We start from the raw sequence: 14717 nt of genomic DNA, 5'->3' as shown, positions 1-14717 counted from the left end.
TCAAAAATTAAATATTCATAGGACATTATTCATTAAGATTCATCTCACCGAGTGGATGAAATGAGGCAAGGGAAGAAATTAGCTTGCTTGAGAGTGTCAAAGTGATTATGTGATTAAATTGCAATTTATAATTTCTCCTTCAAAAAAAGCATTACTTCTTGATTTGTGTCTCTCCTCTTGCTGTGCCCTCTTTGTTGTCTAGGCTGGAGCCAAGGACACACAGGGTTAATCAGAGACCGGAAGGCTCCTAACACAGTGCCTGGTCTGCTTCCCCTGTCCTTCCCCATCCACCACTGACTCCGAGAGAGGGGCCTTTCCACCCAGCCTCAGGGCTCTGCTCTTGAGGCTGAGAACAAGGCTTCCAGAAGCAGAGGCCAGACAAATCCCCACAGTGCCACTCAGCTGGGGGATTTTCCAGCCTCAGGCCACTGCCCCTCCTTCCTCTACAAGAAAAAAGGTACGAAGTACAATTTCCCAGTAGCTCACCAGTCATCCCTGTAGATCATACCTGAATGGTCTATAGGGAAGTCCCCCCTGGCCACCTTGCATACTTAGAGAGAAGGGAGATGTTTTTCCTGTACTCTTGGCCTCCCCTCCTGAACTTGATGTGGAGCTATGACAAGCCTCCTCCAGGCAAGGTCTGGGTCAGGTGGTTGACTCTTGAAGCCCACCAGCTGAGATGCCATCCTTACCTCAAGGTCAACAAACCAGTTCCTCAACTCCTGCCAACAAAGATCTCCAGGGAAAGTGAATATCAAAGTTCAAGAACCCAACACGTTCAGGGCAAGAGAGTAGGTGTTCCCTTGGGTAACCCACCTCCTTCACCAACTGGCATATCCACTCTACCACACCCCCTTTCTGGGGGACTCTCAAATTGGGCTAAGCCTGAATCCAGAGAAGAACAAGGAACACTCCCAAAAGCTTGCCACCCAGAGGCCAAGCAGCTTTAATTTTCCAGCTGTGCTCTCCTGTGCCCTGAAGACCCAGAAGACACAGGGCCTGCCCTGTGCTGGGAGAAGGGAGGGGCTTGGAGGAGCAGCAAACTCCAAATGGGCAGCTCCACTTTCATCTGCTTTATACATGGCACTTCTGTGTATGATTTCATTTCAGGAAAAGGTTTTGCTGCTAAAAATGATTCTTAAACCACTGAATTAGATGACCTCTCACAAGCCCCTTCCAGTCCAGGAGCCTCTGATTCTCTGACTTCAATGATATGGAAGCAAAATGTACTCTGAATTTGACAAAGGCTCTATTTTCTCCTATCTCTCAATCTTAGGAAACACGAGCTGTCTGTCTCTCCGTCGGTCTGTCTAGGATCCAGAGTGTAGCTAAGGTGATACGGATGGGTATGGAGGCAGATGGCTAGCTGTGTTTATCTTCCTCTGTCACTCTTATCTCCTTTGCCTCTTACTGTCTCTATAACTCTCTGTGTCTCTCTCTTGCTACTACCCAATAAAGATTTAGGGGCTGGTTCCAGCAGCTGAGAACGGTGATATTAATTCCAAGCTTGTTTCCAAACACCACGGAGGCCTACCCGGGTTAATTAGTTGTGCAGGCTTTTCTACAAGTGAGCGAGCCGGCAGGATTTTTTACACCTCTGTCACTGTGTTTATTTGTTCGTTTTCTGTTTTATTTGGAAATACATTTATCTGACAATAAATAACATCCGCCATGACTAGAGCCGATAAAGGCAATGAACAGCCCCTTCAGGGCCTTGGGGGCCATAGTGAGAAGCCTTCAAGATCGGGTCCCCCTACTCCAAGGGTCACTACCAGCCCTTGAGAAAGATGAAGAGGATGTGGGTAAAACCAGTGGGAGAGGCTAGAAAAAGAGACAGGATCAAGGGCCATGGACATGGCTAAAAGTGAAGAAAGGAAATGCCCACTGAGGAACAGAGCCCATAGCAAGGAGCCAGGAGCCTGAGGCTCTTGGCAAATGGCAGTAAGGATACCCCTTTGGCACGATAGGGTGGAGGCAGAAGATTTGGCTGTGGATCCCAGTTCCAGCACATACAAGCTGTGTAACCTCAGATAAGTTGCTAACCTCCATGCCTCCATTTCCTCACCCATAAAACAAGAGTGATATTAACACCTTCTGCTCAGAGTGGTTGCAAATATATCTAGGAGACAATGAAAGTAAATGCACTATGCAAACAATAGATATTCTCATTTTTCAGAGGAAAAGTATTTCTCAGGAGTATATGGTCAGGATTCTAGGCCTCCCTGGGAAAAAATTAATCTAAAATGTTAGAGCAGGATTTGCCCTTGTGTCCAAACGCTATGTGCTAATGACTTCAACATGACCCCACAGCTTGGCCCATTTATAAGTTGACCACAATCTCACCAGGGCTAGTTCAGCTCTTGCACAAGCCCCAACTGGGAAGATTCCGTTAGTCTAAACAAAAAAATATTATGGGAAGTACTTCACTGTGATCCACATATAATTATTTAAGGCTTTCGGGGTAAGGGATGAGGAGAGGCGAGGAGGCAGAGGGATCACAGTATGAAACCAAGTAGGCAGAACAGAATATCGGTAGAGAGTAGAAGCTCCGAGTTCAGCATGGCTCTTTACATCACTTTCTGACTATAAACCTTAGAGATGCTATTTGACATTTCTATCTCAGTTTTCTCATCTGTAAAATGGGGACAGTGACAGTAACTAGCTCATTGGATTGTGGTGTGAGGAGATGAGATGAAGTATGTGACATGCTTGGGACAGTAGATGGCACATGGAAGAGCTCAATAAACACTAGCTATCCTCAAAACACATGAAAACTACTCAAGAGACATTTCACTTGCGGGCACATGAACTTACTACCAATTGAGAGTCTGAGTGCTGAGGGTGTGCAGTGAAGGAGCATGTCAAATGGTGGGAATTAATCAAGAAATCCTTTCAGGAGGAAGGACAACTTCAACACAGGTTAAAAGAGAAGAGACAGGATAGCACTGCCTGCAGCTGGGCATGTCCTAGCATGTTTCCCCATTATGCTAGACCCACAGCCAAGAGGAGCCAAGTAACCCCACAGAATTTCCAGCAAGCTGCCAGCAGATGGAGCCAGCCACCTCCACACACCGCTGCTCAAGGCACCAGCACCCTCTAAACGGACCAGCACCCAGCCCACCTCCAGTCAGGAGCAGGACTGAGAGAGACCAAGGGAGAGTCACCCTCCACGCCCCTGTGGAGATGATAGGGGTTCTTTCCTGACCCAATGTGAGGGGAGAGGGAATCCAGACTCTCCCTGATGCCTCAGAGGCACAGATCGCTGTCAGAGTCCTTGCCATCCTGGGAGCCTAAGACTGCAGCCCAGTGCCCTTGTTGTTCACCTCCCCCACTGTGGGAAGGAAAAGCAGGATGCCTGATGAACTTACTTTGAGGGCTGGGACTGCATTTGAATGTAGAGACTGGTACCCATCTGAGTCCGGGAGATTCTGAATGCAAGAGGCCCACTACAGTAGCCCATCCAGCAGGGCTCAAAGGACCCTGGGGCAGCATGACTGGGAAGAAGATGGGGGCAGCTCTCCCTTCCCAGATCTGTGGGGCCCTTGAAGGATTATGGGAGAGGATTCCTGCAGGCCCTGTGGCTCTACATGGAGATGCACGGAAGTCAGTGGAAGGGCAGGAGCTGAGGGTTTGCCCAGGTACCCATGGCCAAGTCAACAAAGGATCATTGGGCACCTGTACCACTGTTGAGGCTAAAGGGAGGTGCATCTGTGCGAGGGAAGGAGGAGGAAAGGGTGGTTTTCAGTGAGGGAGGAGGGTGGGGTGAGATCTTCAGCATCTAACAGAGCCACAAGGAACAGGAAGGAGTAAAGGACACTCCTGTAAAGAGGTCTTTTACTCTCCATCCCTCCTCTCTGCCTAAATACAGATGCTGAGGCCTCGAAGAGGGAGGAGGTAAGGCATCTTCAAGCCAGGCCCTACTTCCCCTCCACTGCTCCAAACAGCTAGGACCCAACTCTCACTTGTGCTGGAGGGAAGGAGAGAGAAGAGCTCTGAATCGAGTTTGCGAAGAAAGTTTTAAAAATACAAGAGGCTGAGTCTTAATTACTGGAATGAGACTGTTCTAGTAACCGAAAGTGGCTGAAAAGTTATGGAACCAGACCAAGACATCGTTAAGGCAGCAGCTCCTCAGCAGGAAAGAGAGATCTGGCACAGCACAGCCAGGGCAATTACTGGAAGAAATAAAATCCTTTCATGTTTATACCCCAACGAGGTGAGACTCCCCAGTGAATCAGGCACACAGGAAGTACCTGGGCCTTGGATACCAGTGTCCCTGTGGTCAAAGTACCCCATGAAGGATGACGTCACGCAGAGCACATCCTCCTCTTCCCATTCAGGTGCTATCTCACCTCCCAGGGCAAGTGAAGCAGGAGGAATTTGTCCTCCAGCTTTAATGAGGCACTTAGAAAGGGGAACAGGATGGTTTCTTCTTACTGGAATCCTCGATGGAATGCAGGAGCAGGCAGCTGAAAGAGATGGTGCAATTTGCATACTTCTGGTGGATTCCAGGAAGCATCAGCCCGTTTTCACCCTAAAGGCCAGTGGACTCTGCCTGGGAGGGCCAACAGCCAAAGAGAGCTTTCAGTCTCCAGGCTGAGAAAGTCAGGAGAGGAACAAGTCAGGGGACAACACCAGCCTTGGGACAGCGTGGCAGCATATCCAGAAGATCAGGAAACTGCCACAGAGGCTTGATCTCCTACTGGAAATTGAAAGAAAACGAAGTTTAGAAAGAGCAGGGTGGGAACTGGTTTGCAGAACACAATGTTCCCTTGGCTTATTTTCATCTGGGGCAAAGGGAAGAACTAATACTTATTGAATGCCTGTGCTGTATCAGGCACTATGTTCATTCTTGTCTTATTTAATCCTCCCACAACCCTGTAAGGAAAGCATTTTCTCCATTTTACAGATGAAAAAACTGAGGCAGAGTGGTTGCCTGAGGTCACATGTTGTTGGAATTTGAACTTCATGTTTGTCTGTGTGGTAGAAATGGAGATTCCATGCTTACATTGCCCCTTCAATAAAGGACTCACTCCCCGGCTACCAAGAATGTTGGTTTTATTTGCCCCCAGCAATTAGTTCCTTCAAGGACCTCCTCAGTTTTTAAGCCACAGTCACTCTCTTCTTAAGGCAGCCCCCAGCCAATGGCTGAGCAAGGTGGTAGTACAAAGGCCCATCCCTCTTCTACCAATGTGGAACTCCTCTAACAAGTGATTTTTGCTCAGAGTACCCTGTTAGACTGGCAGAGGCTTTGTCAAGTCTGCATCAGAGGCCAAGAGCTCCTCCTGGCCAGACTGCTTCCTCCCTTTTCCATTCACAGGTGATCCTCCCCTTTGCACTTCTACCTCTGTTGCAGCATCTAGTTCCAGAGAACCTAGTGGAGACTCCTAACAGCCTGACTGCAAAGCTCTCCCTTTTTCTGACACTTTATCTTCATTTTCACTTGTCCTTAGGTAACATTGCTGCAGTGCAGAGAGTGAGCTTCCTCTTAGTAGCAGGGGCTTCACCCCTTCCAGAAGAAAGCTACTAAAGGTTTAGTGATTAGGGCAGTTCCCAAAGAGTTAGTTATCCTTGATGATTATGTGCTCAATGCTCAAAGGCAGTTGCTAACATTCATACTTTGAGGTCTAAAATCCAAGTAAAGAGTCTACCCCCACCTTCTCCCTCTACCTGATATCAATTCCACCCCCTTAAATTGCTACAACATGGAATTAAGATATGTAGTTTTATTATTTGTTGTGCTTAATGGAAAAGCTTTAGGATTTCTGAGTTTAATTTAAGAAGCAGATGGTCATAAGCAACAAAAGAAAAAAATATATAAATTGGACTTCATCAAAACTAAAAATTTTGTTCTTCAAAGTACACTATCAAGAAAGTGAAAAAATAAGCCAGCACCCATAATCCCAGCTACTCAGGAGGCTGAGGCAGAAGGATCACTTGGGCCCAGGAGCTCAAGGCCAGCCTGGGTGACACAGCAAGACCCCGTCTCTAAATTAATAATAATACCAAAGAAAGTAAAAAGATAAGCCAATTAAATATGGGCAAAGAATTTGAATAAACACTTTTTCAAATAAAATATACAAATAGCCAACATGCACATGAAAAGATGTTCAACATCATTCGTCATTAGGGTAATGCAAATCAAAACCAGAATGACACATCACTTCATATCCACTAGCATGGCTATAATTTTTTAAATGGACAATAACAAGTGTTGAAAAGAACATAGAGAAATTGGAAATCTCATGCATTGTTGGTAAAACTGTAAAATAGTATGGCTGCCTTGGGAAACAGTTTGGCAATTCCTCAGAAAGTTAAATAAAGAGTTACCATATGACCCAACAATTCCCCTCCTAGGTATATATCCAAGAGAATTGAAAACACATGTCCACATAAAAACTCATACTCAAATGTTCATAGAAGCATCATTCATAATTTCCAAAAAGTAGAAAGAACCCAAATGTCCATCAATTGATGAATGGATAAACCAAATGAAGTATATCCACACAATGGAATATTATTCAGCCACAAAGAATGAAGTACTGATACATGCCACAACATGGATGAACCTTGAAAACATTATGCTAAATAAAGAAGTCAGATATTAAAGCCCCCATATTGTATGATGCCACTTATGTTAAATGTCCAGAATAGGCAAATCCATAGAGACAGAAAGTAGATTAGTGGTTGCCTGGGGCTGGGAGGAGGGAAAAATGGAGAGTGACTGCTTAATGGGTATAAGGTTTATTTTAGGGTGGAATTAGATAGTGATGACGGTTTCACAACTTTGTGAATATAATAAAAATCACTGAAATGTACAACTTTAAAGGGTAAATTTTATGGTATGTGAGTTATATCTCAATAAAAACATTTTTAAGCTGCTGAGTTGAATATTTTACATTCCCTAAGGAGACCAAAGCACTTCAATTAAGGTGGCTTATTAAGTGACCTTTGAATGATTTCCTCCCCCCACGTCCATGGTCTTTGATAAAATTAAACTGCCTATATTTGGTCTAAGAGGCTCATATTTCAGATACTTCAGGACAGAGACTAGATTAACTAAAGTCACTGAAGCTTTTGTTTAGGGGAGAAAATAACAGAGATAGCTGTGACCCAGTGAAAAGCCAGATGTGGCATTAAGGACAATCAGGAGAACAGATCAGTCAACCAGAAAACAGAAATACTAGTCTGTCCTTCCTGTGAGAAAATGAGTTCAACATCAGGGCTTAAAGGACAATCCAAAAGACAAAGGTCCTCTGGCCAAAGCTTGGTCCAGCACTTTGGATCCATTTCCATCAATTCTTACAGTCAGTCATCAGACCCCAGCAGTCAAAATGGTGAAGCAGAAGAGCAAGTTTGCTTTTCAGGAAGGCTCGGATGCTACAGGGGATAAACTTGTAGTTGACTTCTCAGCCACATGATGTGAGCCTTGCAAAATGATCAAGCCCTTCTTTCATTCCCTTGCTGAAAAGTATTCCAGCGTGGTGTTCCTCAAGGCAGATGTGGATGACTGTCAGGGTAGGATGTTTGCTTCAGAGTATGAAGAAATGCATGCCATCTTCCAGTTTTTTAAAAAGGAATGAAAGGTGGGTGGGCTCCAGTTTTTGGAGCTAATAAGGAAAAACTTGAAGTCACCATTAATAAATTGGTCTAATCATATTTTCTGAAAACATAATGAGCCATTGGCTTTTTAAAACTTGCAGTTTTTTTATTTACCAAAAAAAATGAAGTATGGAGACTGTATACCCAGCTGTCATCTGATTATAAATGACAAACAAATATTAATTCTACCCTTTAAAACAAAAAAAAGTTATCTGGCCTTACAGGAATAATTCTATCCTGATCTGAGGCCAGTGCCTAGTCCAAGTTGTGAAACTAGGTTCAACCACAAACCTCAAGAAAGGATCCAAGACTATGAAGCATCACGTCTTCATAATGAACAACTGATATGGCTCGTTAAGTTTATGAAATGGTCGTGTCTTCTTTAAAAAAAAAAAAGAAATTTTGACAAAATTGCAAAGGCCACTCAGTGGAGAAAGGATAACTTTTCAACAAATGGTGCTGAAATTATTGGATATCATATCAAAAATAAAAATAAGAAGTCTCTCTGAGCATGCTCTGGCTTGAGAGGCTGGCCAAAGATAAAAATATTAAATTAAATTAAAAATAAATAAAAATAAACTTCAATCCACACATTTCACTACATACAAAAATTAATTCAAAATAGATCATAGATCTAAATATAAAACCTAAAACTATAAAACTTCTTAAAAAATAGAAGAAAAATTTGTGTGAACTTGCGTCTCAGGTAAAAATTTCTCAGCTAAGTCACCAAAAATACAATCCATAAAAGAAAAAAATGATAAATTGGACTTCATCAAAACTAAAAATTTTACTCTTTGAAAGACACTGCTAAAAGAATGAAAAGACAAGCCACACACTTGAAAAGACTCTTTGCAGAAGACGTTTCTGATAAAGGTCTTATGTCCAGAAAATATAACAAACTCTAAAAATCCAACAAAAGAAAGCAACCGATTTTTCAAATGAGCTAAAGGTTTGAAATGACACTTCAACAAAGATCAATGGAAAGTAAGAACATGAAAAGATGCTCAATATAATTAGTCATTAAGGAAATGCAAATTCAAACCATAATGAGGCACCATACATACCTATTGGAATGGCTAAAATTTTTTATTTTTTTATTTTTTTTCACTTTATCATTTACTCCTTATTGTGTTGTTTGAAGTACCTATGTAATGCAAGTATGTACTGTACTAAAATACCTATATTTCCAAATAACGTATGTGGTGTAGCCCACAGTCTCTGCAGAAGCATCATGAGTAACCTGTGCCTTTACACTTTACAGTCCGTTATTGGTTGCTGTTAAAAGTATGATAACAGATAAAGAAAAAAAAACTAAGTGTTAATACACTTTTCCAAACACACACATACACAGCTTACAATGTAATCCCAATGGAAACAAGTGACATCTTCTGATGTAGAATCTATAAAATGTAGACTCTGCAATAAAAAGCCAAAGGCACGTAAAAATATATTTTAACTTTAAAAATAACTTAGTTACAGTAATACTTGCCTGTGTCTTACCAACATGTAGCTGACAATTGAAATTTTGTAATATAGATATAATATATAGGGATATGTAAGAACTACAAGAAAATCCCCAAAACCCATAAAGTTCAAATGTGAAAACAGAAAAGTTTTAACACTGGAGAATTCGCTATGGTGAGCCCAAGCAATATATAGAAAAGAGTCTACAAAAAGGCTTAGGTGTTAAATAAATTTTGACTTCCTCTTGCTCAGAAAATGTCAGAGTGCTATAAAGTTCCGTGAAGTTCCTTAATGTGACTCGCTCAGCCCTTCATAGCTAGTGCCAATCCTGGCCAAGCCAGATTTCTTGTGTGTCTGCAAACAATATGTGAGCCGAACATCACCAGTGCCTGCTGAAAATGGGCTCTGACTCACTTCCTCTTTTTGCCAAGATAGGTTTTGCTTTGTTGTTTTTTTCTAAATTGTTTTTGCAAACAGGGCATAACAGGTAAAAAAATACTTTGTAAGAATATTATTTTAGAAAACCCATCACAAAACTACGAATACACCTCCGGAAGCCCTTCTCTCCAACTGTGGTTAGTTTGTTTTTGTACCTTTTACCCCAAAGGAAAAAAGTTGGCATCTTGTTACTTATTTTTATCCATTACATTCAGCACCTCATCCAAAAGTGAGGGCCCAAGATCAAGCTGCAGGGAGAGGAGGGAACCTGTAAGGTCAGAGAGGGACTCCTCTGACTTAGTCTTTCCCTTGATGAGCTCGCATGGGGTGGGATGGTCAAACATGTCCTCGGCTGGCCAGTCAGGGTACTGTTCAGACAGGCTGGAGGAGTGGCTGTCCCTGCCTTGGCTGGACTGAGATGCAGAACCGCTCGAGCCCCACGAGGTGTCTCCCTGGTGGACTGTCCCGTTCTCCAACAGACTGCTTTTCTCCTGAGCTTTTTCCTCCATGACGGGCTCGCAGCTAAGCCTGGGCAGCTTTGCTGGCCCAAAGGACTCCTGTTTGGAATTAAATGTCACCGGTGACAATAAGGACAACATGAGAGCTTGGGATCCTCCAATGGTCGGGAGGGAGATGGCATTTTTGAGCACCAGGGAGGGTGTTTCTGTGAACACAGAGTCCGAGGTGCTGTTGGCCCGGAAGGACTCATTATGCCCAGGGAACTGGCCCAGGTGTGCTTTCTCCTGGTTTCCAGGTAAAAGCTCGTAGTTCCCTTGAAGAAAGGAAATATCTCCAAAGACATCGTGCTGGCCCTCTTTGCCAACGTGGATGGTGTGGCGAAAGTCTCCAAGCGGGGGACTGATCATATCAGGAGACAGAATGTCCCTCAGTTTAAATTTCTTTCCTTTCTTGTTATTGGCTGCTTTCAGGTAAATTGGGGTCTTGGCTGGCATTTTGGAATTTGAGAATGTCTATTTTGCAAGTGGGAAAAAGGGCCACTTTCTTCACAGATGGTATATGTTTCTGAATCCTTTTTGATAGGAACTGTCACTTCATTTTTGTCAAGTGGCTTCAGAAGTGGCTTCGAAATGAGATGGGGTCAAAGAGAACCTTCCTGAGGTTACGGCCAAGTGAGGCTTCCTAGAGAGCCAGTTACACCATCCAGTCTTGACCACAACCAGCAGAAACCGGCCACCGCTGAGGATCCCAGCCGCTGCCCCGGGCCTCCCGCGGGCGCACGCAATCCCGGCCAGGTGCGCAGATCCAGAGTCTGCCGGCGCGGTGCCTGCTCACCGCATTATCCGCTCCGAGACGGCGTGAAGGCGTGGAATGGCTAAAATTTTTTAAATGGCCATACAAGTGTTGGCAAAAATGTGGAACAGGTGGAACTTTCATGGTACAACCACTTTGGAAGACAGTTTGGTAGTTTCTTTAAAAGTTAAACACATACCAAACATATTCCAAGGTACTTACCCGAAAGAAAAGATAGCATAAATTCAGAAAAGACTTGTACAAGATTCACCATAGCAACTTTATTTGTAATAGCCAAAAAATAGAAACAACCCATTTGCCCATTCATTGTAAAATGGAGAAACAAATTGTGGTGTATCTACACAATGGAGTATTATTCAGCAATAAAAAAAATGAACTATTGATATGCAGAACAATGTGAATGAGTCTCTAATTATGCTAAGTGAAAGACTCTTGAAAAAAGGAGTATATATTATATGATTCCATTTATGTAAAATTTTTAGAAATACAAACAAATGTATAGTGACCAAAAGCATATCAGTGGCTGCCTGAGGCTGGGGGAAAGGGGCAAAAGTGGGTAGGAAAGACAGACGGCAAAGGGATCCATAGAAACTCCAGAGGATGATGGGTATGTTCACTGTCTTGATTTTGGAGATGATTCTGGGGATGTGTTTTAAACTCATGAAATTGTAAACTTTATGTGTAGTTTATTGTATGTCAGTTATACCTCAATAAAGCTAGAGAGACAGAAAAAACAAGGAAAGAGACAGAGAGAGAGAATTCATGAGCAAATATACAATGTATCATTAGGCCGGGCACAGTGGCTCACACCTGTAATCCCAGCACTTTGGGAGGCCAAGGTGGGCGGATCATCTGAGGTCAGGAGTTCAAGACCATCCTGGCCAACACGGTGAAACCCCATCTCTACTAAAATACAAAAAAAATTAGCAGGGCATGATGGCGAGTGCCTATAATTCCAGCTACTTGGGAGGCTGAGGCAGGAGAATCGCTTGAACCCTGGGAGGCTAGAGAGAAACTCCATCTCAAAAAAAAAAAAAAAAGACCGGGCGTCATGGTTCACGCCTGTAATCCCAGCACTTTGGGAGGCCGAGGCAGGCCAATCACGAGGTCATGAGATCGAGACCATCCTGGCTAACGCAGTGAAACCCCGTCTCTACTAAAAATACAAAACATTAGCCAGGCGTGGTGGTGGGTGCCTGTAGTCCCAGCTACTTGGAAGGCTGAGGCGGGAGAATGGCGTGAACCCGGAAGGCAGAGCTTGCAGTGAGCCAAGATCATGCCACTGCACTCCAGCCTGGGTGACAGAGCAAGTCTCCGTCTCAAACAAAACAAAACAAAAAAAAGGGTCATTATAATATCCTACAAAATGGAAAAAGTGTGACAGAGACTGCTGCTCAGATTCTGTCCCACCCAAAGGACTTGGTGTTTTAGGATGGAATGATCCCAGAAAGCCCAGTTGGCTGACGCTTCCCCAGATCTTTCACACAAACTTTTCCTTTACTAGAACACCTTTCTCTCACCTTATTGCTGTTGACTATCAACGTATCTTTCAAGCCCAGTTCAAATCTAAACTATTCCCTGAAGCTTTCCTTGTCTTCTCCGGACAGAGTTAGTTTGTGGCTCAGTCTGTGCTCTCTCAGCAACTGGGAATCCAATAATATATCCCCCTTGATATTCTAGGATGTAAGACTTGTGGTTTCAGCTGTTCCCAAAAGAACATAAAGGTCCCCCAACTTGTACTGATTTGTCATTTTACTAAGGCACAAATTTGATTCCAGCCAGCTATGAAGTCCCTGCAGAGAAGGAGTAGATGAGATAGTGAGTAAGACGAGCCCCGACCCACCCCCAAGGCTTCATAACCCAAACCAACTTGGTTGGCATCTACTTAACATAACAAATTTTAATTTTTCTTTTATGGAGAATGGACTGCCCACCTTCCCCCCGCCAACAACCAAAAAAAAACTATCATCTGGTGATGGAAATGATGAGTGAGTGAAACAGTTCAAAAATGGAATGGTCCTTAGCCAGAAAATAGCTTTATAAATTAATCTTTTATTAAGAATCTGGAAGGATCACTTAAAAATCTTAGTTGTACTTCACAGCATTTTATGGGGAGAAGTTCTATACTACAGTGAAATTAACAGGATTGGAAATTTGAAAAGGCTTTGGGCCTTGCCCCTCAATAATGTCAAAAGTTCCCAGTAGCTCTAGTGAGTACCCATGACATTGCATTATAATTATGTGTTTAGCTATCCCTCTAGCCTAAGAAGCAGTCATCTGCACCCTAGAGCTACATCATCTGGGCCCAGATCTCAGTTCACCTAATAACCAACTTGAACAGGTTACTTAACCTCTAGGTGCCTTGATTTCCTCATCTTTAAAATAGTAAAATAGTACCTAACTGATCACATTAATTTTGAGTATTAAATATGGCAATACATAAAAAGCACTTAAACAAGTGTCTTACCCATCAAAAGTGATTGATAAATGCTAGTAACTAGTTTAAGAGTTTGCTCAAGGGCAGAGTTTATGTCTTAAGGAGCTTTTTTAAAATGTGTAGTTCTCCAGCGGCTTAATGCAGTGACTTATGCACATGGTACGTGCTCAATGAGAGCTGAAAGAATGAGTGAATGAGTCAGTGAGTAAATGAGTTATGGCTCTGCCACTTTGTCTGTAAAGTAGAAATTGCTTTATTCTAGTATAATAGCAGCATTTTGGCTTGGCTGGTCTGGTATTCAGACATAACTAATTCTGGCCAACATTCTCACAACTCTCAAATCCACTACTGCAACCAATTTGCAACTTTTGAGAAACATGGTGCTATGATTGAGAGTGAATAAGACGAGCAGAGAGGACTGATGGAGGGGCAAAGCTTGACCTCTGACATGGTTTAGATGTGTGTCCCCTACAAATCTATGTTGAAATGTGGTCCCCAGTGTTGGAGGTGGTGCATGGCGGAGATGTCTGGGTCATGGGGGTGGATCCCTCGCCAATGGCTTAATGCTGTCCTCACGGTAATAAGTGAGTTCTCACTTTATTAGTTCACATGAGAGCTGGTTGTTTAAAAGAGGCTGGCATCTCTCTCTTGCTCCCTCTCTCACCATGTGACAAGCCTTCTGCCATAAGTAAAATCTTCCTGGGGCCTCACCAGAAGCCGAGCAGATGCCAGCACCATGTTTGTACAGCCTGCAGAATCGAGCCACATAAACCTGTTTTCTTTAGCAATTACCTAGTCTCAGGTATTCCTTTATAGCAATGCAAAATGGACTAATGCCTGTTGACCATGGTGGAGAGATGAGGAATAGAATCTGCCAAAACTGTTCAAGAGATGCAGACAGACAGAGCTGCCTTGGTATTCTGGTAGCAACCTTGCCCTCTGAAGTCTATGTTCAACCCAGCACCCAGAGTCATCCTTTTAAAATGTAAATTGGATCATGTCACTTTCCTACAGAAAACCCTCCAGTGGCTCCTTGTCTCACTTGGAACAAAACCCAAATCTTCCCAATGGCCTAGAAGGTCATGATCCAACCAGCGGTGCCTCTCCCCTCCCACCTCCTACCTTGCTCCTCCTTGCACACTCCACTCTTGCCTTTCTGCTGGACGCTGGCCTTCTTGCTGTTCCTCAGACACTCCCAGAGACTCATGCTTGGAGTCTTTGCACTTTGCTATTCCCTCTGCCAGGTATGCTTCTTCCCAGAAGTTCATGGTTCACTTTGCCACTTCATTTGAATCTCTGCATGAATACCCGCTCCCTTCTCTGTCCACCTGCCTGAAACTCCATAACTTTTGGGACTTTATTGTATGCATTGCTCCAGCACCAATACCTGGCCTAGTGCCTGGCACAGAGTATTCAGTAAATACTTGTTGATTGATCTAGGTGAATAAAACCCGAGGAATCCACTTGGTTTCTGCTCCTATCTCCCTTCCAGGGCTAAGTCCTC

The 14717-nt window shown here is 43.4% G+C and overlaps 1 protein-coding gene and 1 pseudogene across 1 annotated transcript; one reads left to right on the top strand and one right to left on the bottom strand.

The window, feature by feature from the left end:
• Positions 1–7331: 7331 nt before the first annotated feature.
• Positions 7332–7651, top strand: LOC116468356 (thioredoxin-like; annotated as a pseudogene).
• Positions 7652–9687: 2036 nt separating this feature from the next.
• Positions 9688–10829, bottom strand: LOC116468355 (cdc42 effector protein 3-like). Its single transcript, XM_032151965.2, has one exon. It carries the CDS (start codon positions 10455–10457, stop codon positions 9693–9695), a length of 765 nt encoding a protein of 254 aa, XP_032007856.1. The 5' UTR covers positions 10458–10829; the 3' UTR covers positions 9688–9692.
• Between the last annotated feature and the right edge of the window lie 3888 nt (positions 10830–14717).

The sequence above is a fragment of the Hylobates moloch genome, unplaced genomic scaffold (assembly GCF_009828535.3).
Source record: "Hylobates moloch isolate HMO894 unplaced genomic scaffold, HMol_V3 SCAFFOLD_5, whole genome shotgun sequence".
Taxonomy (NCBI): Eukaryota; Metazoa; Chordata; class Mammalia; order Primates; family Hylobatidae; genus Hylobates; species Hylobates moloch.
This window is presented reverse-complemented; position numbering and strand designations above follow the sequence as displayed.